This window comes from Podarcis filfolensis (genome assembly GCF_964270895.1).
Source record: "Podarcis filfolensis genome assembly, chromosome: 8".
In the NCBI taxonomy this organism is placed as follows: domain Eukaryota; kingdom Metazoa; phylum Chordata; class Lepidosauria; order Squamata; family Lacertidae; genus Podarcis; species Podarcis filfolensis.
In genome coordinates, this window is record NC_139611.1 from 52,419,159 (window position 1) to 52,443,745 (window position 24,587).

The 24,587-nt window shown below is 48.8% G+C and overlaps 1 protein-coding gene across 1 annotated transcript in view; it reads right to left on the reverse strand.

Annotated features, from left to right (window-relative positions):
* Positions 1–350: 350 nt before the first annotated feature.
* The window catches only part of VAC14 (VAC14 component of PIKFYVE complex), a 70,929-nt gene continuing 46,692 nt past the window's right edge, over positions 351–24,587 (reverse strand). The window contains exons 15-19 of the mRNA XM_083624877.1: positions 15,297–15,471; positions 14,598–14,716; positions 12,744–12,823; positions 9,729–9,879; positions 351–1,246 (exon numbers count right to left, since the gene is read on the reverse strand). Coding sequence (XP_083481003.1) covers positions 1,078–1,246; positions 9,729–9,879; positions 12,744–12,823; positions 14,598–14,716; positions 15,297–15,471 — 694 coding nt within the window. The 3' untranslated portion in view covers positions 351–1,077. The remainder of the gene's footprint in view (positions 1,247–9,728; positions 9,880–12,743; positions 12,824–14,597; positions 14,717–15,296; positions 15,472–24,587) is intronic.

Genomic DNA, 24,587 nt, shown 5'->3' on the forward strand with positions numbered 1-24,587 from the left:
GAGTGGATAGCAGCAGAAAGAAGGTCCAGCACCTGCTGTGGTACCTTCAGACTGGCACACAGGATAGATTCACCTTCCAACCTGCTTTCCTCCAGCTGTCTTCAACTAGAATTCCCATCAGACCCAAAATCATACCGTCTTGTTGGCTGGGGCTGATAGAGGATCCTTTCCAGCTCTACAGTTCTATGAACTGTAGTCCAAAACAGCTGGAGGAAAAGGCTGGGTAAGTCTTGGGCAGCAAACTGAGGTTTCAGCAGGCCCCCTTGGCCCAAACAGCAGTGCAAACTGGGCAACCCCTTTGATCTCTCTCATGGCAGGGAGGATGTAGCCAAAGGAAGTGAAGTCCATTCTGCCATCAATCATTTTATTTGCCATACCTTTTATTGCAAGGAGTGTTTTACAATAGTACAAAGAAATCCAAGCTAGAAATACAGTTGGTCTATAGAGATCTATATATACACATACACACAGGTTAGCTGTAAGCTAAGACTGTGCAGTCCAAACACATGGTTTTTTTGGGGCTGGGTGGGAAGCTGGCAAGGGAGGTGATCCTGCTGGGAGTTCATAGCAGTTGACCAATCCACACATGGGGACCAGTGTGCAAGCCCACAGGGCTGCTGAGAGGGGTCAAGGCGCTGTGGATTTGGCAACTGCATCCCCAAATCAGTGGGGAGGAAGGGCTGCACCAGGGTTTCCCACACACCCTCCCCCCTCTCAGGCTGGAAGTAGGAAGTCCTCCCATTTCTTTTCCCCCCTCTGGCAGTCACAAAAGCACGGCTATGACCATCAGATGACCATCACAAGGGAAGGGGAGGGCTCTTGCACCACTGCCAGAGAGGAAAAGCACATCCCAAACTAGACAGCAGCTTCTTGTTCCACCTCACAAGCAAATCTTGCCTGGGAAGATCAGAAAAGGCCCCCCAGAACATGCTGGCTCGTCTCCACAGCAAGGTGACATCTCTTCAATGTGTAGCTAGCAGCAATATCCAGCCAAGGTCTCTTCCCAACTCCAAGCCATGGAGTTTAGCTACTCCGGCTGCTTGGCTGCTTCCTCTTGTGTCCCTTGGGTTCCGGCCTTCAGAAGACAGTTCTCCGATCCAGGTTCTCGCCCCGGTTGGCTCGCTGGTGCCGGACCTGGAGGTGTTTGCTCTGGACCTTCTCAAAGTGTTGCAGCAACTCTGCGTAGTCTATGGCAGGGGTGGTGACAGAGGTCTTCTTGGAGGTGAGGCTGGCCTTTGGGCCATCCCTGGGGAGAGGGAAGAGAGAGCATCAGGGGCTGGGGACTGTTGCCAACAGACATGTGGCCAGAAAGAGGGGCTGGGGACTGGAAGACACATGCACTCTTGAGATAGTCACCACTCAGGTGCCCATGGATGCAACAGTAAAAAAGAAGGGCAATGCTGTAACCACCTCTACTCCGTCTCCCTGCAATCATATGCATGTACAGCAGGACCCTTTTGTGCTCAACCAATCCCTTTGAGGAAGGGGAAATGTTCTTGAAGTTGCACAAGACCTCCTGGTATTCTTGCTCACTACAGACTATCTCTGAATAGAATCATAGTATCACAGAATTGGAAGGGACCTCAAGTATCATCTAGCCCAATCCTCTGCAATGCAGGGATCTCAGCTAAAGCATCCATAACATATGGCAATCCATACGTTTACAAATAACAGAATTGTTGCTTCAGAGAAAATACATCTGATACTGTTTTAATATTCAGGATTTCTCTTCCCAATCTCATAGAAGGGTAAGCTAAAACGCAAATATTAAAACCACAGAAATCCAGCCCAGGTGTAACGAATCTGAGTCAGCCACAAGAGCTTTGCTCCACCTGAAGTTCAACACAGCTGGCCTTCAGAATTGGCAGGCAAGTGGCTGCCCAAGGCGATGCCCCCCACCTCTGACCCCCATTTCCTGAATATGCAGCCTGAGACTGATCTTGATTCTCATGCAGAGACCTCAAGGGCAGTGAGGAATAATGCCTGCCAAGCTCTTCAGTGTTCTTGAGCCATCCCCATTTATCTCAAAGTGGTGTCTGCCTGCAACTTCCTTCATTCAAAGCCAATCACGTTCTTGAAAAAGATTGGTTTTCTGAATCAGAAATGTACAAGGGCTGTTTTCAACATGGAGGTCTCCAAGATCCTCCCAACTGACTTGTATTTTGCTTTGTTTTCGTTCACGACATTTGTGGACTGCCCTTCATAATATTTATCTTCATAATATTTATCCCAGGGCAGCATGCTGAGGAACCTCTCCTTGTGCTCTGTAGATTGTTCTGGGGCATGCAATCAGTTCACGTGGCATGAACTAGTTTATTGCAAACCATATACACCCAAAAACTCCCCTGTGGTTGCAGATTGCAGGGGAAGATGGAAGCAGACATGTGAGCAGTGTCCTGTCCGCCTTCACTTATCTTCTCACTGAGGAAGCCCTTAAAAGCTACCATTACAACCTAGATAGTTTGAAAAAAGGACCTTGGCTGGATCACCCATCACAGCCTCAAGCAGAGAAATTTGCAGCCAACCAACCCTCCCTCCCTATCAAGAGGGAGGGGAGCAAAGAGGTTTCCCTCCATGGCTCCCCACAAATGCCAGGAATGACATGTACGTGCAAGGATGCTGTGTTTCCTCATAGGACAATTGTGTAGGTCTCACAGCCAAGACAAAATGCCAACCCTGTATCTGACCTGGGCAGTTTGAATCTCGTCCTCTCTGCTTCCTACAAGCTCCCAACATTCATAATGGGGCAAGAAGGGCTCTTTATCCTAGCCTGCCCTTTTGGTGTGACTAATCCAGGGTGTATTTGGAGACAAAGCCCAGTGCCTGAGCTCTGCTCAAACTGCAAAGAATTTCCTGTTTGCACCCCTCTCCCTTTGGTAAGCGGACAGCCCAGTGGTTGGTGCTCTGTGGCTCAGCACCCTGGAACTGCAAGTGGGATGGGAAGGCAGGCAAGACGGGGGGTGGGTGGGGGGTAGATGCAGGAACAACAGCTGGAATAAGAGGCAGCAGCAACAGGGCTGCTTGAGCTGCCAACCAGATTCCAGGAATTACAGGCCTTCATCAGGGAGCAGTATCACAAGAAGATCTCCCTCCATTTGCCAGCTCAAAGGCAGCTGTCTCTAGGAAGGCTTACAGCAGATACAAGCTAGCACACTCATGTCCACAGCTCTGCTCCCATAGTAGGTTGGCTTAATAGTGGTGAATCGTTCTAAGTAAGCATGCTTAGGATTGCACTGTAAAGCAAATGGCTGAATCTGTGTTTGGTGACAAACACCGAACCGAGCGCAGAATTGAGCGCACTCTGAGCGCACACCCTCCTGCTTTCTCCAAAATTGAGGGGAATATGAAACACAGGAGTGATGTAAACCAAAACTGGCGTAGATGCGAACAGGTTTATAGGCTAAAAACCGGCTGTTAGTAGACACTTGTCTACAATCACTGGCTGATTAGCTGTAATGTCACAGAATGTTCATAAACATTACCAGTTGCTAAGAGGAAAGTAGGAGGACAGTTTGACAAAAGCAAACCTCATTTAGGGCCTAAAGGCAAATGGGATGGGATGGAGGAAGGGGGTCCATCTGCGCAGGGGGTTGCATAATACCTTAAAATAGGCAGATACACCTTGCAATGATAGCTCATGTACTTAATTATGCAAAGGACACTGGACTAAATAAGAGTCCTTGCAATGTTATAATACTTTGCAACTCCTTGCATATAATATTGTTACAAAATCTTACAAGTTTGTCTTTTTTGTAAACCACTCTGAGGTGTTTTGTGGTTTACAATCAAGCAGCACATAAATTTCATGGAATAAATAAATATTTGTGATTAGGCAACTGAACTAAATTATTGGAAATATTAGTGTTTCTATCTAATATTTGGTAAATGATATAACTGGAAACCTGGTGTGCTCTGGTCCATGGGGTCACGAAGAGTCGGACACGACTAAACGACTAAACAACAACATAACTGGAAAGGGGTAGTCTCATTTTATGCATGTTTGGAAGTGCAGCTGAATTCTATGGCCTGGATGTGCCCAGGACCACAGCCTTAGTTTCAGAGAGAGTTAAAGAGAGATTTCTATAGCAAAATGCAATTGGGAAACGAATTGGGGTTTTTCATCAGCTCTCGCCCCCTTCACCGGAGGCAGCCAGCACCTTCCTTGTTCTGGAGCACTGACCCTGGTCAGTAGGACCACAATGGGCTCCAGATGGGGCCTACTTGTCCCTAGAATTGCTGGGCAAGAGCAGAACCTGGCAAAAATGTGGCATCTCTTGTCTCCAGTCCTTGCTCTACAAGCCTGTTGGGGATACTGTGCTGTAATCTCAAAAGTTGCAAGAGAGTTTAAGAGAAGTGTTGTTGGTCAGTGGCTACCTTCCTGCTCCTCCTGCACAACAGTTCAAAGCACTTTGCCCTCTTCCCCGGCTAATCTGTCACTGATCAGCCCTTCCTTTACATGAGCCCTTGCCCACTGCCCCCAAAGAAAGCACATGCTTTGAAACACTGGAAGCAGAGCAAGCAAACTGGTCAGATTTGCCTAACCTGCTATGATTGCAGGGTGAGGATGCTTTTGATTCAGATCTGGCTTTCTCTCTCTCTCTCTCTCTCTCTCTGTGTGTGTGTGTGTGTGCTGTGCACACCCATAGCGTATACAGGGCCAGCTCCAAACAAAACAAAACCTGCTGTTAACAGTTATCAACTTCGCAAATCCCCACCAGACACTCTCTTTCAGCAAGTCAAAAGAGACCTCCAAACTGCTGCTGACCTAAGCTGGTCCAAGAAAGAGAGCACTTCTCCAGTTCTATCCGCCTTTTCCCCTGGATTCAATGCAGCAGCAGCAGCAACAACTGCCTTGGAAATTCATTTTCCACAAGGAAAGAAGTGAAATGTCATGATGGAAGAGTTTAGTCCTTGGCAACCAGCAGAAGGATGTTGCAAGAAGTGGGAGGTAGAGAGGATGGGGTTCCAAAGGGATGGAAAGACTTGGAGGATGCCAGGCATTGCAACCCCTATGGTTGTCGCCAATTGAAACAATTACAATTAAAAGAATAAACATGGATAGGTGGTGGGTGACCTATAGAGATTTGTTGGACTTTTCGAGGAACAAACCCGGACTGAAACCACTGGAAGAAGTAAGGAGCCAAGTTACTGATTGGCTTCTGTATCACCAATTACATGATATGTTTAAATTAGATAAGAAAAATTGTGGGTTTTTTAAAAAGCTCTCTGTTCGAAAAAAGAGTTATTGACGAACAAGGAAAAATTATTGTCCAAAATGTATACACTATTATTGGAATGGGAAACAAAAGATGAGCTGATTAAAGAATCAATGACTCACTGGGCAATGGATATAGGATATAATATAGACGTAAACCTCTGGGAGAAACTTTGGGAAAAGCTATCTGAAATTTACTGCATGCTACACACTGAAAAGAGAATTATATGAAAATGATCCATAGATGGTATTTAACTCCGAGTAGATTGGCTAAGATGTATAAGGTGGAATCGGACTTGTGTTGGAAATGCAAAGAAGTAGAAGAAACTCTTTTCCATATGTGGTGGATATGCAAAAAAGTTAAAGTATACTGGGAAATGATATATAATGAGATGAAAAAGATGTTTAAAACAACTTTCAAAAAAAAAAAAAGGTAGCGTCATTTCTGTTAGAAATTATTCAGAAAGAGGTTTCCAGGAGTCAGAAGAACTTATTCATGTACGCAACAACAGCGGCTCGGATCTTGTTAGCCCAAAAATGGAAAGTGAGAGAAGTCCCTAGTAAGGAAGACTGGCAACTTAAGATGATAGAATATGCAGAATTAGCAGGCCTAATAAGTAGAATATGAGAACAAGAAGAACAGGTATTTAAAGAGGAGTGGAATTTTTTTGTCAAGTATATTGAAAATAATTGTGCACAGTTAAAAATGCTGGCAGTATTAAAGTAATTCAACAATATAACATATTTTGAACTGATATAAGATAGGAAAATTAAATTAGTTGGATATATTAAAATATGCAGGAATGGTGGATAAGTTAAATGAACCTTGGAAAGGGAGGGAGGGAAGTAAATGAATGTATGGTATAATAAAACAAGTTTAATTTGAAATGTAAAATTTGAAAATTTAATAAAAAATATTAATAATTAAAAAGAGAGTCCCCAACCTCCCAAGGGAGTCTGTTCCACCATTGAACAGTGCTTACTGTCAGAAAATTCTTCCTTATGTTTAGCTGGAATCTCCTTTCTTGTAACTCGAATCCATTGGTTTGAGTCCTAGCCTCTGGAGCAGGAGAAAACAAGCTTGCTCCATCTTCCATGTGACGGCCCTTTAGATATTTGATGATGGCTATCATATCTCCCCTCTTTTCCAGGCCAAACAAAATAATTCAAATACTGCTTTAGAAGGGAGAGGGGGGTGAAATCACAAAATAGCTGCATTCTGTACTAGCTACAGCAGCTGACCCATCTTCAAGGGCAGCCCCACATGTAGGGCACAGCACTAGTCTAAACAGAAGATTACAGGAGCATAAATATCTCTGGCTAGACTCTTTGTCAGGAGAGGCTGGCACACAAAGCTGGCGAAAGACAAGATGTGCCACTGAGGTCCCTTGTGCTTCTATAGTGGCAGCAGCTAGATCAATAAGCTCCAACAATCTGCACACACGATTCCTCAAGAGGCGTGTGAACCCACCTAGAAGATCTGGAACACCATCTCCTCAAACAGCCTCTGTCTTGGTGATTCAATTAGGGCTTCTAATGACATCAAGCGATTGACTGGTGGGTGGTCACCTTTGCCAACTGGCAAAGTTGGGCCCTGGGGGTGTGGGGAGATAATGAACTTGCCCTCTGGGTCAAAAAGGTCCCCCTTCCCTCCCCTCTCCCGGTCAGTGCAGAACTCTTCTTTCTGCAAAAGGAGCAATTTGGGAAGAGATTTGCTACCTGATCCCTGCAATGAAATGGAAAAAGCACCAGGGAAGGGTTGGGGGGCAGTAGGAAGGCAAGTTAATGCTGCCCATCTCCAGCTAATTCGGGGAGGGGATGCTTTTCAGCTGCATTTGTTATGAAAGTCACTGCCAATGTTTAATGGAATGTAGGTCACAGTTAATCAGATGTTCAGTCTGTCTGACAGCTCCGAATATTCAGCAGTCATGGGAGAAAAACGGCATAGAAAATACACAGAAGAGAACAGCTCACACGCAAAGTGACCCTCCAGGACCCCCAAGCCTGGGGGTGGAATGGGGCTGTGTCACAGTGACACCAATCTGGGGCAGGAACTGACATTAAAGAAATGGGGGAGAGGCAGACATCTCCCCACCCCCACCCCCTACCCTGGTAAAATCCACACAGCCACTCTCACTTTTCCTGTTACTTAAATGGCTTGCTATTTTCCTACAGGTCTCCCCTACACACAACTGACAAGGAAGGCCCTCGTGGTCATTTACAGGCTAAAGAAGACTGACCACCCCTCACTCTCATCTTTGCCCCAGGGCCAGAGCGCCTTCCTTCCACCCCACCCTTTCTTGGCCAGCTCAGGAGACTCTGACACAAGGGCCTTCCAGGAAGCAAGAGCCCTTCCTGCTGCAGCCTTCATAGAGCCAGGGTGGGGGGTGGGGGAAGGGCCCCAGCAGTTGTCACTACTCTTGGCCCAAAGCCCACACGAAGAGGGTCAGCGACCTGCATTCACAGCAGCCGCACAGCAGCAACTTGCCCATGAAACAGAGCAGATTTTGAAGATATGAAGAGGGGAGTAGACGTGCAGCCTCTCCTGGAGCCATTTCCAGAATGAACCATTTCTAGGTGGTATTGCTGGACTCCCAACTCCCATCATTCCTGGCTATGTGATGCCATACTGGCTGTTGGGGCTGATGGGATTTGGAGTCCAACACCAACACCTGGCTCCCTGGTTTAGGCATTTTTTTTTTTAATGGATCTTTGGACATGGACTCGATGCACTGGGCTTCTTTGAAAAACAGCAGCACAAAAAGCTGCTGCCCTTCTATGCAAGAATCCTAAGAGTCCGGCAAAGAGAAAGCTCTCCTGAAAGGGAAGGAGCCTTCCAAATGCAGCTGCTGTACCCGAAGGGAAGAGGAGAAAAGGGGAGGGGACAGCTGGTGGCTCACCCTGCCTTGCCCTGCCAGACAACAGCCTCAAGAGCAGGCACTCTGCGCCTGGAGAAGGAGGAGGAAAGAGCTGGCTTCTTGCTGCCTGCGGTTCATGCAGGATCCCCAAGGAGACCTAAACAAGCTCCCCTGGCACGCTGATGGGAACGGGCTCCTTCCCATCTCCTCCATGGCTCTGCTTGTTTCCATGGCAATACCACAAGGGAAAGTTTCCATCCCAGATGCCAAATGCCTGTGGATGAGGCACAGCCCTCCGAGGCTGACCAAATATAGACAAAACTCAAAAAGTGCTTCACTGTGCAGGGTAAGGAGGATGGACCTGAAGTCCTCTCACAAAACAGCTCCAGGAACGGCTCTTGGCACACCCTTGGGGATTTTGCCTGCTGAGAGTTGCAGCCCCCCACCCAACTCAAAGACTACAGCCCCTGGAGCAGAAGAGCCACAGAAGAAAACTGGACGGTTCAGATCGCTGCTCCCTTATAGCCTCTCTGCCAAGGGGGAAAGAGAGGCAAGAGGCCAGTCACCACCACCACCACCACACAGAGGGACTCTGCAAGAAGTCTGAATGGCAATAGACGTGGGCCTCAGCTGGGCCTGAAGGTGACAAGCTCAAGGGGCAGGAAAGGCCAGCAGGGAAGCTTCAACTTAAGGCAGAGCCCAGGCTAGAAATCCCATGCAAATTATGTTTGCCTGGGGGTGGGGGGAGGCATGGCTGGCTGGCAGGAGGTGGGCCATGCACAGGGATCCTTCTACTTCCCGCAGCACCATGTGCTGAAGTCAGAGCTGGGCACTGTCGGCACACACAGGAATACCCAGTAGTGGTGCCAGGCCAGGCGGACGCTCCATCATTGCTGTTGAAAATGAACTACTGTTCCTTCTCTTACTCCAGCCAGCCTACATGAGTCACGGGGCCAACAGACACTCCTTCTCCTAACAAACAGAAACTGTCATGGGAAGTGCTGTCCATTAAAAACACAGGCCCTGACGGAGTGCATCCATACAAGTCCACAAGCAGATCTGCACCTAAGGATCAGCTGACCCCACCATCAACGAGCACCATCAACCAACCAGAACTCCAGTCTTCCACAACCAGCACTTGCCAGATGCAGAGAGCTCTGAAGGTCCTGCCAAAGCCACCATAAGGTGTGCTAGAAGGAAAGGAAGGCCAATGTGATGGCGGAGAACCAGCAAGTGGGGCCAGCTCCTGACCCAACATAAAGCTCTGGGCTTAATGCAGCAGCTGCACAGGAGAGAGGGTGAGGGGCATAGACAGACATGGCTTCTCTCCTCATGGTACCACAACAAGGCAGCCTGCTGGATAAGTCCACACCTTCCTGCCTCATGTACTGGACAGAAAAATCATAGCATTATTATTATTGTTGCCTTAGTGTTATTATCTTGAAAATGTGCACCCTGCCCTGCTAACAACAAATAGCATTTTATACGTGCTCTCCTGTGCCCAGGGAGTCCTCCCCACCCCTTTGTTGCTGGACAGTCCTGCAGCAAGACAGCCTCTGCAGAAGCCCTGCCTCTTTGTAAGGCAGGCGGCAAAGGAAGTAGGGCAAGTCACAGGTTGCTCTGAAGGATGCCCCAGAGAGGCGTTGGCAACTTACGCTGTTTGCAGGAGTTCTGGGTTGGGCACGCACTGTAGGCGGTGGGAGAGGAGCTGGAAGGCATTGCTCTGGGGCAGGAGCATCAGAAGCCCGTACAGAGCCTTGATGAGGTAAGGGTTGTTCTTCACGTCCAGCAGCTGCAAGCGGAGATCTGCAAGCAAAGAAGGGAAGGGTAAGCAGGGCTGTGAAAGCTGCTGACCTTTGTCCAAAGAGGGGGAAGGAGGGAGGGAGGGAGGGAGAGGCAGGGTGCACAGAACCTCTGAGTCCTTCTCTTCCATCCATCTTCTTGCCTTTTGCATGCATGCTTGCAGCCACATGCCATCACACCATTTGTGTCTCCCTGGTGGAAAATGGGGAGTTTTCTGCCATGGAAAGCACAGAGATGCTGCCATCCCATCCACTCAGACCCAGAAATAGGAGAGGGACACTGGACAGTGAAATGGTAATGAATCTTGGAGGGTCGGGGTGGGGGGTGGGGAGAGTCACAGTGGGACTGCCTTTGTGCAAGAAGGAGTGTTGTGTGCATGCATGTCTCTTTGGTAGCATAGGCAAAGGGATTTGACGAGTTTAACACCTGCTCTATGGGGTATCATAGGAACAGGAAAGCCAGCTGATGGAGAAAGGTTTGCCATTGAAGCAAAAGGTTCAGGAGACAGTGTGAGGTCCAGGCAGGATGTGAGCCCAAGGGCTGACTCAGAAGGTCACACGACAGCCTGATCAATGGCTCAATAGTCTGCATGGGAACAAGCTTCTTGGCTTCCTTTTCCCACATCAACTGGCACTGTTACCTTGGGACTACCAAGCTGAGTTCTGGTCAACAGGAAAAACAACCAAATGCTATCTTGCCAGAAAGGGGGAAAGGGGACATTAAAGTTCTGAGTAGTAGAGCTCATGAAGGAGGTTGACAAGGGAAGAGGAGATCAGAGGAGAGGCTTGAAAGCTGGAGAAGGCAACACAGTCAAGGACAGGCTGGACATAAGTTTAGGTTGAGCCACCTGAAAGGCTCACCTCACAGTAGCCAAGTGTATCCATAGCAAAAAAGTCACAGGGTGTGAAGGGTTTAAAGGACATGGAGTGGTTGTTCTAGCAGGACAATGCAAGGGCGTTTTGAGCTGCCAAGGGAAGCTGTGGTGTCACCTTCCTTGAAGGCAGCTGGAGGGTGGAAGCGGACAGGGAGATCTTTTTCTTCCTCTCCCATAATACTAGAACTGATCCAATGAGGCTGATCCAATGAGGGAGATTCAGGAGAGGCAAAGAAAAGTTCTTCTTCACCAAGTGTACAGTTAAACTATGGAATCTGCTCCACATGATGTTGTGAAGGCCACCAACTTGGATGGCTTTAAAAGATTAGACAAATTCACAGAGGAGGATAGGGCTATCAATGGCCCCGAGCCACAATGGCTGCTTACTAGCTCCAGAATCAGAAGCAGCCTGCTTCTGAATACCAGTTGCTGGGAATCACATGGAAAGAGTGCAGCTGTGGACTTTCCACTGAAGCAACTTGATGGCTGCTGTGAGAACAGAATGCTGGACTAGATGGGCCTCCTTTGGCCTGATCCAGCTGCAGAGCTCTTCTTATGAGGGGCAGCAGGCAGGAGAGGCTTTATTTGGAAAAGGGGACCTTGGTGTAGGCCAGGGTGGTGCTCCAGATTGCCTTGCAGGTCCCCTCCAGAGTGAGATAGTTGCCTTGCAACAGCCCAGTTGGGCAGGCATGGGTGGGAGACAGCAGTGCCCCACCCCCAGTGAAGATCCCAGCAATTCAAAAGAACGAGGTGGGGCTTCTGCATGGAACAGAAGCTCCTTGCAACCATCACTGCAAGTGGCTCCTGTGTTGACATCCACTACACTGGTGGCTACTGCAGCTGCATGGAAAGGAAAACTCTGGAGGGCATGGTACAAGGTCACACGGTTCAGCAGGAGTGGGAGAAATTGTTGTTTCTGCTGCTGAAGCTCTCTTTTCTGTAGCAACAGATAGCTCAGAAGCACATTCCTAAGTGGAACTTGTCACCTGGGTTTCCACACCCACCCTCCAACGCAAAGGTTGGACTCAAAAAGGGTCTTTTTTTGTGGGGGACTATAGGCTACCTAGTAGTCCAACCCCTTGCCTGCTCAATGCAGGAGACTGAGAGCTGGAGCCTCCATCCCCAGCAGATCAAAGAGGGATTTGTCCAGCCTCTGAGAACATAAGAAGAGCCTGTTGGATCAGGGAAACAATCTGTCTAGTTCAGCATCCTGTTCTCACCATGGCCACCCAGATGCCTATAGGAAAACTGCAAGCAGGACCTGAGCACAAGAGCACTCTCATCTCTTGTGGTTCCCAGCAAACCAATATTCAGAAGCATGACTGCCTCCAGCTGTGGAAGGCAGAGCGTGGCCACTGTGGCTAGTAGCCTTTGCTTGAAGGAAGACAGCTAAGGAGGGCCTCCACCCCACCCTGCAATCGCCTTGTCCAACAGCTCTTCCCAGCAAGCCTCTTAATGTTCAGCTAATAGCTACCCACCTATTACTTAAGCCCATGTGAACAAGTCTCTGTCCTCTCTGGGGCAGCAGCAGCAGCAGCAGCAGCGAAGAAGGCTCTCCACTTCTCTTATGCAGGGGGCCTTCAGGGACTTGAAGTATGTTATCCTTTTCTTCTCCAGAGCAGACCCACTCAGTTCCTCCCACCTTCCCCCCTGGGGCTGGTTTTTCATCCCCCGTTTCCCTTGGTCTCCCCTGAGCAAATGCAGTTTGTGTCCCTAACCTACATTCTGCTCCCTATCCACTGCAATGCTGCTGCTGCTTTTGGATGGCCCTAATGGGCACATGAGCCAGAAGGTCTCACAGCAAAGAGGCTCATAACTTCTGCTCTATTTATTTGGGCCACATCGCCAGTTGCAATGAGGGAGTGGGGGAGGAGAGGGGCCTCGGGTACGTGTGTCAATGCTAATGCACCACAAAGTGCAAAGCCCCCCAAACCCTCCTGCGAATGCGAGCGCACACACATACACACTTCAGCGAGAGTGAAAGGGAGCTTACATGTAAAAATCGGACACTCGATCAACTGGACCAGCTTGTCAACCTCAATCAGGAAATCCACTGTGACCTCCAGGTCACCACTGAGCACGGCTGTTAAGGAGCCTAATCTGCCCATGCTGGCAGGGGCTGATGGGATTTGTAGTCTAAAACATCTGGAAGGCACTAGGCAGGGGGGTGGGCAGAAGCCACACAGCCTAACACCACGCTGCCCTACAAAGCCAAAGACCAGAGAGAGGATGAACAAGCTTCTTCTCTTAAGCTCCTGGCTTTGAAGATGGCATGATGAAGGCGCTTGCAAAACACCACTGCCTTTTGATGGGGCTCGTACAGAGACACAGAGAGGCCTTCCTGGAAGAAACTCCCTCCACCCTTGCCTACCCGCAGGCCACTTTTCCAATGCTAAGCACAAAATGTGGATTATTCTGCCAGATCTGACTGTTCCCGCCTTCTCAACATGGAAACATGAGCTAAAAACAGAGAAGCTGTTTAATCCTCATTGTTGGGAAAAAAATCCTGGGAACGGACAGTTTCTGCTAAGGCAGGCCCATGTTCAAAATTTTTGTGGCAGAAGCAGGTCAGTGGTAACAGCAAAAATCTAAATGTACACAGTCTAGTGTAGCCTTCGCCAACCTGGTGCTGTCTGGGGAGCTGATGGGAGTTGCAGTCCAAAATGTCTGGAGTGTCCTAGGTAGGCGAAGGCTGCTCTAGCGGATTAAAAGTTAATGGTGGTGATAAACTTAGTAAGATTAAAATTATTGCAATTTTAATAGACTCCAAGTGCTCTTAAAAGAGAATCTGAACTTGTGTGTACCTAAGAGATTGGTCATGCACATACAGCCTGTAGTACTCTGTTTATGCCCAATAATATAATTTTTAGAAGTCTGAAGATGAGTTTGCCATGAATTTTAAAACATGGTTCAAAGCACATAGGAGAGACTTCAGACAAAAAGCAGCCCCATGTAACGGGGCCTGGCGGTTTGCACCCCCAGCACCCCCCAGCAGCATTAGGTGTGAAACTGGCCTTAGCTGAGAACTGTGCGAATGCTACAAATAGGCTCTTCTCAAACCTCCCCTTTTCCTGGAAGTCCTAACCAGCAAGTTGTGCCACGTGCTCAGTGGTCAATGCTCTGCATGGCTGGGAGCTTTAGGTTTCTCTCTGTGTTACTGCAATCTATTGTAAGCTGCTTTGAGGATCAATCCAAGGCAGGATATAAATCTCCAAAATAATATCCTACTGCAGCTAAGCCAAAGGATGTGTAATTGAAACGATGCTCTGCTGTCTCTTCTGCCCCCATTCGCCCTCTGCTTTCCTCTGTTTCTGCACTATGCCAATTTTAAGATGACCAAACCCGCAGTGTTTCTCAGACTTGGGTCCCCAGCTGTTGTTGGACTACAACTCCCATCACCCCCAGCTAGCAGGACCAGTGGTCAGGGATGATGGGAGTTGCAGTCCAACAACAGCTGAGGACCCCAGTTTGAGAAACATTGCACTGAATTATGTGAGATCCGTCTGGTGAGGGAGAGAGGCAGGGAGCACATCCAGTCCTGTACATCATCCATCATCTCCCAACATCCTTACGACTTTTGAGCTCTTTTATCTGAGACACTTTTCCAGCCATAGGAGCTGTTCTGGTCTCTGCTGCTATCATGATGTGCAATGGTGAATCTCAGAAAATGAAGATCCCTTCCGCAATGTAAAGGACCTTGGGGCTGACCACTTCTAATTGGCAGCCCGAGTTCACTGCCGTATTTTATGGGCCAAGAGGCAGCAGCTTCCGAGGCCTGCTTAGACGCCACAGTGCAGACAGCCGCCGTCTCATGTACCTTCCCTCCCTCCCCATGCTAGAAGGATACAACTTCTGGATGAGGTCATAGGCATGCTTGTAGTTCTGAGTGAGGAAGCAGAGGGAGACGGTGGTCACAGGGTTGTGGCACCAGGAACGGTACAGGCAGCAGAACAGGTTGCGGCTCTCCTGGGGAGACAAAAAAGTAAGAGGAGTTGACTGGCACCTCCACACACCACTCCCAAGTCCGCTCTTGGGAACCAAAGGCAACTCCAGCAAAACAGAGGCCCCAAAACTAGGTAGCAGGGTGGGAAAAGGGGTCACCTCCTGCAACAATGCAGAGCCAGATGTCCTGGTGGCAGGGGTTCAGCACTGCCAAGCACAGCAGGACCACCATGTGTGCCACTTATGGTAGAGTGGCACATGATCCGGCATTCACAGCCTGCCCCCGCCCCGGGGGGCTTTGTTAAATTTATGTTTTCTGTCCTGCTGGTAGCAGAAAACAGCTGAAAATTGCATATGGCCAGCTGATGCCAGGAAGGCAAGGAAGGGGAAAAGTGGATGTTCTTCTCATGTTCTGATTTCACTCCTGTGAGAGGCAGTGGCGACAACCAACCTGGACAGCTTTAAAAAACAGGGTGGGTGGGTGGGTGTGTTGATGCCCGCCTGAGCTCCAGCATGCAGTGCCCAAGTCACTTCAAGGGTGGGTGGAGAAAGAGGCTGCACAGCCCAGCAAAGTCACAGACACATCTTCTCAGGTGCAACATACCGCCGTCTTCAGATCCTTAAGTTGGTTCCTCAGCTGGAAGAGCTCAGAAGAAGTCAGGAGGATGGTGTTGAGGGTGTGGACCATTGTCGAGGCAAACTTGAGGTCTTCCTCCCGCAGCAGGATGTCAGCCATTGAGTGAAAGATGTTCTCAGCATTCAGGAGAAGACAGAGTTGCCTGCATGGGACCAAAAAATGGAGATTAGGAGTTGACCAACAAAGAGGGTTGCTGTGAATTTGGAGGGTGGGTGGGTGGGCGGGTGGGATACCACCACCACAATCCCCAAATATCAAAGACAATCATCTTGGGTGAGAATCTAGGATGCAACAAGTGCCTGGCCCCATCCTCTGCAGCAAGCCTTTACAAAGGTGTTCTCCTTCCTATCAGCATTGTCACCCAGTAGGCCAAGACTGAACTTGCCCCTTAGGGAAGAAGCCCCATCGCTCCTTCTAACAGCGAACTCAGCTGGTGAGTGCCAATGGGGTTTTAGCAAACAGGGTCACTGAGGAACAAAGGAGAAATTAAAATGCTCTGGGGAATACCCCTAGGTCTTGCAAAGGTATAACACATATTATGAAGGAAAAAACACTTAGGGGAGAAGAGAAAGAATGACCCCCAACAGCCCAATGATGTAAGCTCACTCAGAGGCCATGGAATACTAGGTTGCCTGTTGGAAAGGGGAAACCAGAATGGAAGACAGAGAAAAATGAGTATCCTAAGAGAGCAGTGCTCCATATTGCAGCTTTTTTATTACAGGCCCCATTCACACACACATAGCAGCAGCAGCAACAGCTGCCTCACCTAGTTTCTCTTCCTTCCAACTCGCTCTCTGGGACACATCAGGCAGCGCCCCCACCCTCACCCCAGACCAATCTGTTCTGGATTAACACAAGCAATTTCAAGCTTTCCAGACAGAGTGGAGGGCTGAGGTCAAACCCTTGTTCTTTCACAAATGACCTTGAGTTCAAAGCAAGTGTAAGGTAGGAAAATGCAAACAAACAAACAAACAAACCTTGCATGTGGCATTATCTTCATCCTTCGTTTCCCTTCTATCAGTTTTTTTTTAAAATTTGAATAAATATTTATTCCCCACGATTCCAGTAAAGGCTCCCTGTGGTGGCAGTAATGATATATCTGGAAGGTGTGCTAGGTGATTGCAAAGTTATTTGTGCAGGGAGGGAAATGCCCCGCTTTCAAAGCAGAAAGCCAGCAGAGGTTCACCTGTGTTGCACCCTGTCTCCAATTCCCAAGGATGTGCTGCAAATCTGGTGGTTCTGATTTACCAATATATCTGCTCAGAGCCCACCCAGCCCCAGCCTTGCTGACCTTTTCTGGAGCTTTTTCACAGGGACTCAGCAAGTCACAGCAGGAATGCTCTGCTTAACCTCTCCAGGAACCCCCAAGGTCTTCTGCACTGGAAACCGAGCGCCAGATTTCCCTCCGTGTTTGTTTTGATTCTATGGGCTCCCTCTTTCTCCCTGCCAAGCCTGCGGTGGTGGCACTGTAGGGTTTGCCTGAGGACGCCTGACACAAAGCCCAGTGCTAATGCCGCTACCGCTGCTGCCTCCTTTAACAAGCTTGGCTTCACAGCTCTGTGCATTCAAAGGACATGGGAAACGGCAACCCGAGTTACCCCAGGCGAGGGAGACTTGATCAATTTTCTCTTTCAGCCCTTCTAAAGGCTCTAAAGCTCTGGTTTTGATCTATTTCCAGCACAGAATAATAATTCATTTCAAGGCCTCTGCTCAAGTCCAAGAATAGTCATTCAATCAGTCCCAAACAGAAACTCTGGAGAAATCACCCCCACCCCGCTCCCCTAGTGCATTGACACTCATTAAGATTTTCTTGTCAAAGACCATTTAAATTGCAGAGACATGCTTTGAAAAAGTAGGCCTCCAACTTTGGGATACAGCTCCAGAGAGTTGGGAAGGGAGCCAACTCAAGGGGGCTTTGCCTCTCCAAGCTCATCGCTAAGCAAGGCTTCGCCCCCTCCCAGGCCCCCAACGCCATCAGAGGGTTCCACTCCACTAGCAGCAGCTTGCAAGAGTCTTGTTGTCAGCTGCTTCCTTGGGAGGCAGGGGCGGGATTCTCAGAATCAGCACCCAATGGGCTCTTACTGCAGGAACAGCTTCAAGTCTGAAAGAGGGTGATTCAGCAAGAGATTGTAGAGCACAAGCACCAAGGTTTGCATATGCAGCTCCCTTTAATCTCTCTCAGAGAGACTTGGGAGAGAAATGGTGTTAATGGGGCTCCGAGTCCTATCGAGACCAACACCCCACAAACATGATTAGGGCATGCTCTTGAGATTGGGGAAACTATTCCCTAGGAAACGAAGATACAGTATTTGCTCAGATGTTTAAGTCACCCGAAGCTGCAGCATTCTGCTTGTGCCGCAGTGGCAAGTGTGCACAGGCCACAGTTCAGTGGAACAATCCAAAACAAGATACATGGCTCAATTATGTGTCTCCTCCCTCCCATCAAAGGGATGGGATGCATAGGCTGGCCCCAGTCAGAGCTGGACTCTAAGCATGAAGCACAAAAACTTTACCCAGTATTATAAGGGATGACCTTGAGTTCTGGAATGGAAAGGCAATTCTTACCTGAACTCCATTTTATTATATATTTCTCAGCTCATTTTTCAGATAAAGATGGGTCTCTGAAAACACAGACCCTGCTCTCAGGCTCACAGACTAAAAACACAGGGCACCTGAGTGTGGGTGGAGGGAAAAGCATGAGAAAGATCAGACTGATACTGGCCAGAACTAAGTGGTGAGTTGTAAGCCAGGCCAGGCTGACCTTCCTTGCTGGTGGTGCCCTCCTCATCCTGTGCCCACCCGCTCATGGCTGCTATTCCTCTGGCCAGTTCAGAGGCCAGCCTCCTTTCTTCTCATGTTCGCTAGGCAATTCCATTAGCGACTGTGAGGTCAAAAACAGCATTGCTGCAAATCAGTCCAGAATTTGCTGACGTTGTGTTGAGAAGGTACACCGTTCTGTTTCTCCTTTTCATTGGCTTCCCTGAGAAGTTGTCATGGGCCGAAACAGGGCAAACCAACTCCACCCAGAAGAGAAGCTGTAGGAAGGGGGGCACTCTACTAAACATGGGGGTTAGGGGCAAAGAGGAGGGCTGCCTGGGGTCCAGATGAACAGTTGGGATAAATGCTCTTTGATTTAGCTGTGTCTCTAGGCAGCCTTGGTGGCTGGTTGTGGCTTTGCAAATGTGCTCTTTCCTATTTTTCTCAGTTTTATACATCCTCTGGCAACTTCTTCTTTGGACTCTAATGCGTTGTGTGCAGGGCTGTCTTTGTAGAATATTTGGAAACTTCAGCTCTCAACGGATGCCAATTGGAAGAAACCCATCACCCTGACACTGATGGACTTGCTCTAACTATTAAAGCCCTAAAGGTTCCAACTCCAGGTTTCTTCAGGGATCAGATCCTCCCATACGTTAACAGCTCACCAGACAAAAGTCCTGCTCTCTGAGCACCCACAAAGGCCTTCTGGATCAAGAAGCGCCCACTCAGCATGCTTCCCTATTCTGTGGAATTCACTACCTAGAACGTGCTTTTTGTATGGCAAGCTGATTTGCATTTTTGATCTGCGCTTCTGATATGCTACTGGCTGGAACTGGAGCACCTGTGGACTTTAACCTTGTTTTTATTTCATTTTTTGTGTGCATAACTTGAGGGCCCCATTAGGATTAGTCTGGCAACATATAAATCTGAACAATAAAGGTGCTCCTTGTGAACACCACTTTAGAACAGGAGTGCAAATTCCTGACACTTCTTTGCTCCCTACTCCACACAGAGACAGATGTGAGGATCTCCCCTTTCCTCTGCAGAGAGGACTGAAGGGCCTCTGCAGGCCCATCACAAGCTGTCCTTCGCTCCTGCACCGACAAAACACTTTGCCATCAAATAATCAGAAGTGGCATCTGTAAATACTGCCTGAGGGCATCCGACACTCTCCTGAAGGAAAATACAGCCGCCCCATCTTCCCCGCTAACAGGAAGGGGGCTCAAAATAGCAGTGCTGTCAACCTGCTGGTGAGACCAGGCACATGTTTAATGGCAATCAAATCAGGGAGCAGATCTATCTCCAACAGAGCAGAAGGAAGGGGGTAGCAGCTTTCTGATGGCCTTGCCTGCTTTGTCGGCATGCTGATTGTTAACAACCTATGCTGAAGATTCTTGATCTCAGCAGGAGATGCCACCTGATTAATTTTTAAGAGGCCCAGCGGAGGACAGGGGCACAAACTTCATCCACAGTCTCCACCTGGGCAATCCTAACATGTTGCATCTATTGACCAAACTGGGCAAGGGGTGGCAATAAAGCCAGAAATTCTGTGAGCAAGATGTGCCACTCCAAAATGCAGCCCCAACTTGCCATCTGCAAAGTGCAAGACTCGCCCACTTTGAAAATGACAGCCAGACCCAGTAATTTTAAGGAGATTCTACACATTTTTCCTATCACAAGACAATCCATTAGGAAGATCTTCACAGACCTTTCCCGTACTTCTGAGGAGACATTCCAAGTCTCTGCAAGAAGGCTAAGGGGTCAGGAGGTAGATATGTCCATGGCTTAAAACCATCATGCCAGTGACTGGAGTCTCTGAACAAAATAAACAGTATGTGGATTCTGGTGCTGGACTTGGATTCAAGAAAATCTTGTTGGTGTGGAGGAATATTTACTTTATAGTAAATCCTGCTGCTCTAGGAGCCTGGAGGACAGTCTTTGTATCTGATACAGCATCACGTTCTGGTTGGGTGTGGTCTTCCAACCTGACCAAGAGAAGGCAAGCTCCCTCCTCTCCCAGAATGAAAGGGAGGGAAACTCTGACCTGGCTTGTGTGACTTTTATCAACAGGGTTCCTTAAAAAACTGCTCTGTGTTTAGCAGATCAGGAGTGAAGATCAATACTATAAAAAGCAGACGCAGTCTGGAAAGTTTTCTAGGAAAAGAAGCAGCAGCAGCCAGGAAGAAAGAGATGTATCAAGGAAGAGAGTGAGGGAAGAGCCCACCAGTGACTGCCTGCCCCCAAACACACACACTTTACAGCAGCAAGCAGGAAGGGGGGAGAGAGAGAGAGAGAGAGAGAGAGAGAGAGAGAGAGAGAGAGAGAGAGAGAAAGACACACGTCTGGCTCCCTTGACCAAAAAGGAGGAAGGAGGAGCCATTTTCCAGAAATAGAAGCCCTGACATCTCACTGGCTCATGCCTGACTCCTCTCATGCAGGAGTCCAAAAGGAAACGGCTGGCTACTAGCAGGCCTGCTTTCGATTAGCCTGGCAAGGTAGCTTGGGTTTTCTTTTCATTTTGTTTCTTTGTGGCCTGGGGAAATCTGAAAAAGAGCTTGCATGAAAGGAATGTCACACAGACGGCACACCAGCGGCTGCTGCAGCCATATCGATGCTGCCCTTTTCGGCTACTTCCTGGGCTGCATTTCAGATTCTGGTTCTCAATTAGGTGGGTGAAGACAACAAGAACAAAGCCAGGCCCACCCAGATGCCCCTTCTCGCCAAGGCCACTGCTCAAAGCACAACACTACGGAAGGGCGACAACTCAAGGCCCCCTCATCCAGGTGAAAAGAAAGGAGGAAAAGGGAGAGGAAGAGGAGGAGGGAAAGGCCTCTTCCATTCCCCACCCCCTCCTCACCAAGTAGTTTTTTGACATGTCAGTTCTGGAGAAGAGGTTGAAAAGGCCCTGATGGAGACAGCAAACTGCGCTCCCTGGCGAGCGAACGATATAAGATTGAATGCAAAGATTCTACATACTGAGACACAACAGGCAATTCTTTCCATGCCGCACACCCACACCTGTCACATATGCTTCACGGTGACGACACTCAGCGTTTTGAGGCTCTTTAGTTACTACCTTGAAGCAACAGCCATGCTGCTTCTGGGGTTGGGGCAGTGAGAGGGGGGAAGGCTACTAAGAAGACTTATTCTGTGTTCTTGTTTCAAACCAAGAACTTCTTTTCTGCCCTGCTGCACCTCTGGGAAGTTTATAGAGGCTCTCCACAGAAGGTGGAGGGCAGAGGGGTGGTGAGAGAGAATAGGAGCAGCAGGAACCAACAGGGGCGATGCTGCAGCTGGCGTCCTCTGTGATCCCAACCGACAGCTGAAGCATTCCACATGGAAACTCCCTTATGTCATCTCAGTAACGTGGGAAATGTGGAGCACATACATTTCTGACGGGTGAATTCCATCTCATTAAAAGCCAGCCTCTATCCCCTCCTCCCTCCCTTCCGGCATCCTTGGCACAAGCGGCTTGAGGGGGATTATGGCACATGGGCAATGGGAAGGCTGCAGAGAGGCACCCTAGCAAACCGCAGCAGGTGGCACTATCTGCTGCGCAAGCCCCAAGCGTGCAAGGTTAGTGGCGGCATCATCACCATCATGCAGGACATGCCAACAAGGGTTCACAGCAGGCAGGGCTAGGCGATATCAGGCTTTCAACATTGTGACATATCACCAGGTGTACATTGCAATTTAGTGATATATCATGATGTTGAAAAGGAAGGAGCACCGGCCCTGCAAGGCACTGGGGTGAAGCCGTCCCTGCCCCTGCCAGTGCCCAGCACAGGGAGGAAGGAGGCAGCCTGCCCATTTGGCCAGAGAAGGGAGTTAAGGTGCCAGCCCCACCCACAATATACAGCCCGGTCAAAACGCCATCACAATCTGGACCTCAAACCGGTTCGAGATGATGTACCAATACATCATTCAGGCCTAATGGCAGGAATACCCCCAAGGACACATTACATACTACAACTGATCTAGGCATAGCAAAAGTCAGCTGGGTGCCCCTCTCTGCCTAAGTGGGTCAAAAAAGCCAAAAAGGCCTTGCAGTTTCTGGCCCTGATGAGGAGATCATTTTCCAAGGTGCTGTCTCAAGGATTCTGGCTCCATGTTCAGGCTCCAACCTGCTTCAAGAGAGGCCACCGGGGGGTGGGGGTGGGCAGGTGGGTACAGTAATCTAAAAGAGAGAGCCTCTCTGCTGCTGCCTCTCACACTACGCAACCTCTCTATCAGCAGGAGCGGGCAAAACACAGACATTTGCACAGATTTCCATTCAGCTATTTATTATTTGCATTCCCTGGCTACAGGCCAGCCCCCTCATTCAGCCTGCCATGGATTTGCTTGCTTTGAAATGGGAAACTGTGTTGCGATGACGAGCGCAGGCATTTGTCTCACACCTCTGCAGTCTCTGTGCCCACAGTCTGAAATGTGCCTTTGCAGGCTGCAATAGTGCTTTGCCAGCTCAAACAGCTTGTTCTAAGGGGCTGAGAGCACACAAGACTTTTCCCTGCAGGTCACACAGGAAACTGCCCAACACCAAGTCGGGCTGCTGGTCCATTGAGCTCAGCATGGTCTATACCCAGGGGATCAGGACCTGTGGCCCTCCAGATGTTGTTGAACTACTACTACCATCATTGCTGGCCATGTTGGCTGAGGCTGATGGGAAATGGAGTCCAACAACATCTGAAGAGCCGCAAGTTCCCTTCCCCTGGTTGACACTGACTGACAGCGACTCTTCAGACTGCCAGTATTTTGAAGGAGGGATTCAATAACACACTGGAAATTTGGGTTTGTGCAATTAAAGTGGATTGAAGTGATCTGACACAACAAATTCATTTTTTTAAATAAAAAAAATACTTTTTAAACTAAAAAATTGTGGGGCAAATGGTTGATGGGAAGATGTATAACCTCCACACAAGCAGATCAAGAGGGATGCTCATACTCGTATAATCTCCACCAAAAGAAATCAGAGTGAACGGTCAATTTAGAGGAGACACTGTGTAACCTCTTCATACAGGAGCATTTCCAAGCCCTAGTTGTAGGTGCCAGAGGCTGAACCTGATACCTTCTGCGTGCAAAGTGTGTGCTCTACTCACTGACCTAGTAACCGGCAAGGCCGCAACCCACACTCAGATCTAGATGGAGCCCCTTTTGCACCATCTGTGATTTCCAGGGAAGCAGGAATAGGGTGACAAATATCCCTTGGAGTCCAGACACACCCGGAGGTACCTTTGGCTTTCATAAGCAACATTTGCTAGATAGGACTGAAAATGCTCTAACAGAAAGAGGAAGGTTGCCCAAACCTCATAGGGTAGTTTCAAGGTCTGAATCTGGTTTTCCACATCTGCGGGTAGCTGTTCTACCTCTGAGTTTGGCATTTGCACATTTCTCCTTGTGTCCATGCAGCCAGGGCAAAACTTGCTACGTAGAGGTGCAAGGGGAAGTTGCTGCTTCCAGGTTACTAAACTCCAAAGCTTGCTGTGAAGCATCTGGAGACTCCAGGGAAGAGATTGCCACGGCTGAAAGACGGGCTTGATGGCCAAGCAGAATCACACCCCTGGCACCCCTCAGCCATTCAGGCGCAGCGAGGCACACAGAGCCCTCTATGAGGAGCAGGAGCAGGAGCAAGGCAAAGGCCATTAACCATTCACACTTGAAAGTCAATAACACTCCAAGGACCACAGGCAGGAAAGAGCAGAGGAAGGTTTGGCCTGCTGTGGAATTATACAAGCCGGAGAAGAACATAGAGAGGGCACACTGTTCGAAGTGTTAATAAAATCCGGAAGATTTAACCAAGCGTGGAGGATCCATTAAATCCAGCCAGACCTGTTGAAAAATGGCAGTTTACTTAAAATGCCCCTCTTTTATCAATTTTGTGTTGATTGTAGCCATTTTTTGCACAGGTACAGCATACAGCAGGAGGCTTTCATACCCTTTTAATTGCAGCCAGGCGTTCAAAGGAACAGCAGAGGGTCTGCCCTTCCTATTCTGAAAAAAACCTGTTGTGTTATACATTTTCAAGTCTCTTTGTAAATCAATGGAATATCATTAATGGAAGAGCACAAATGACTTGTCTGGGCAGAGATTCTTCCCTAAACCAAGATGGCTGCTACAGGAATGAGATGGTTGGAGGAGCTGGTGTTTGTGAGTGACTGGAGGACAGAAGGAAAAACAAGCTAGGAGTGTGTGTCTATGCAGGTTATCCATGTGTTGTGGCTGAAAGAGAGGAAAGCCTAACATGACCAGACACAGGACGTAAAGCCTGAGCTTCTGCAACAGGCATGTAAAGAGCCAAACTGTGAAAAGATGGGGGGGGGGAGAAACTGCAGTCCTGACTCCATCATGGACAGGACACAGCCTTTTCCTGAAATCTGGTTGCTGTGCAATTCCCAAGATCCTGTAGAGATCACAGCCATTATTTTTGGCTTGTTGAAATATGGCCTGTGGTACTGCCCCTTGCTCAAGCAGAGCCTATGGGAGCAGAAACAATTCGACATGGAC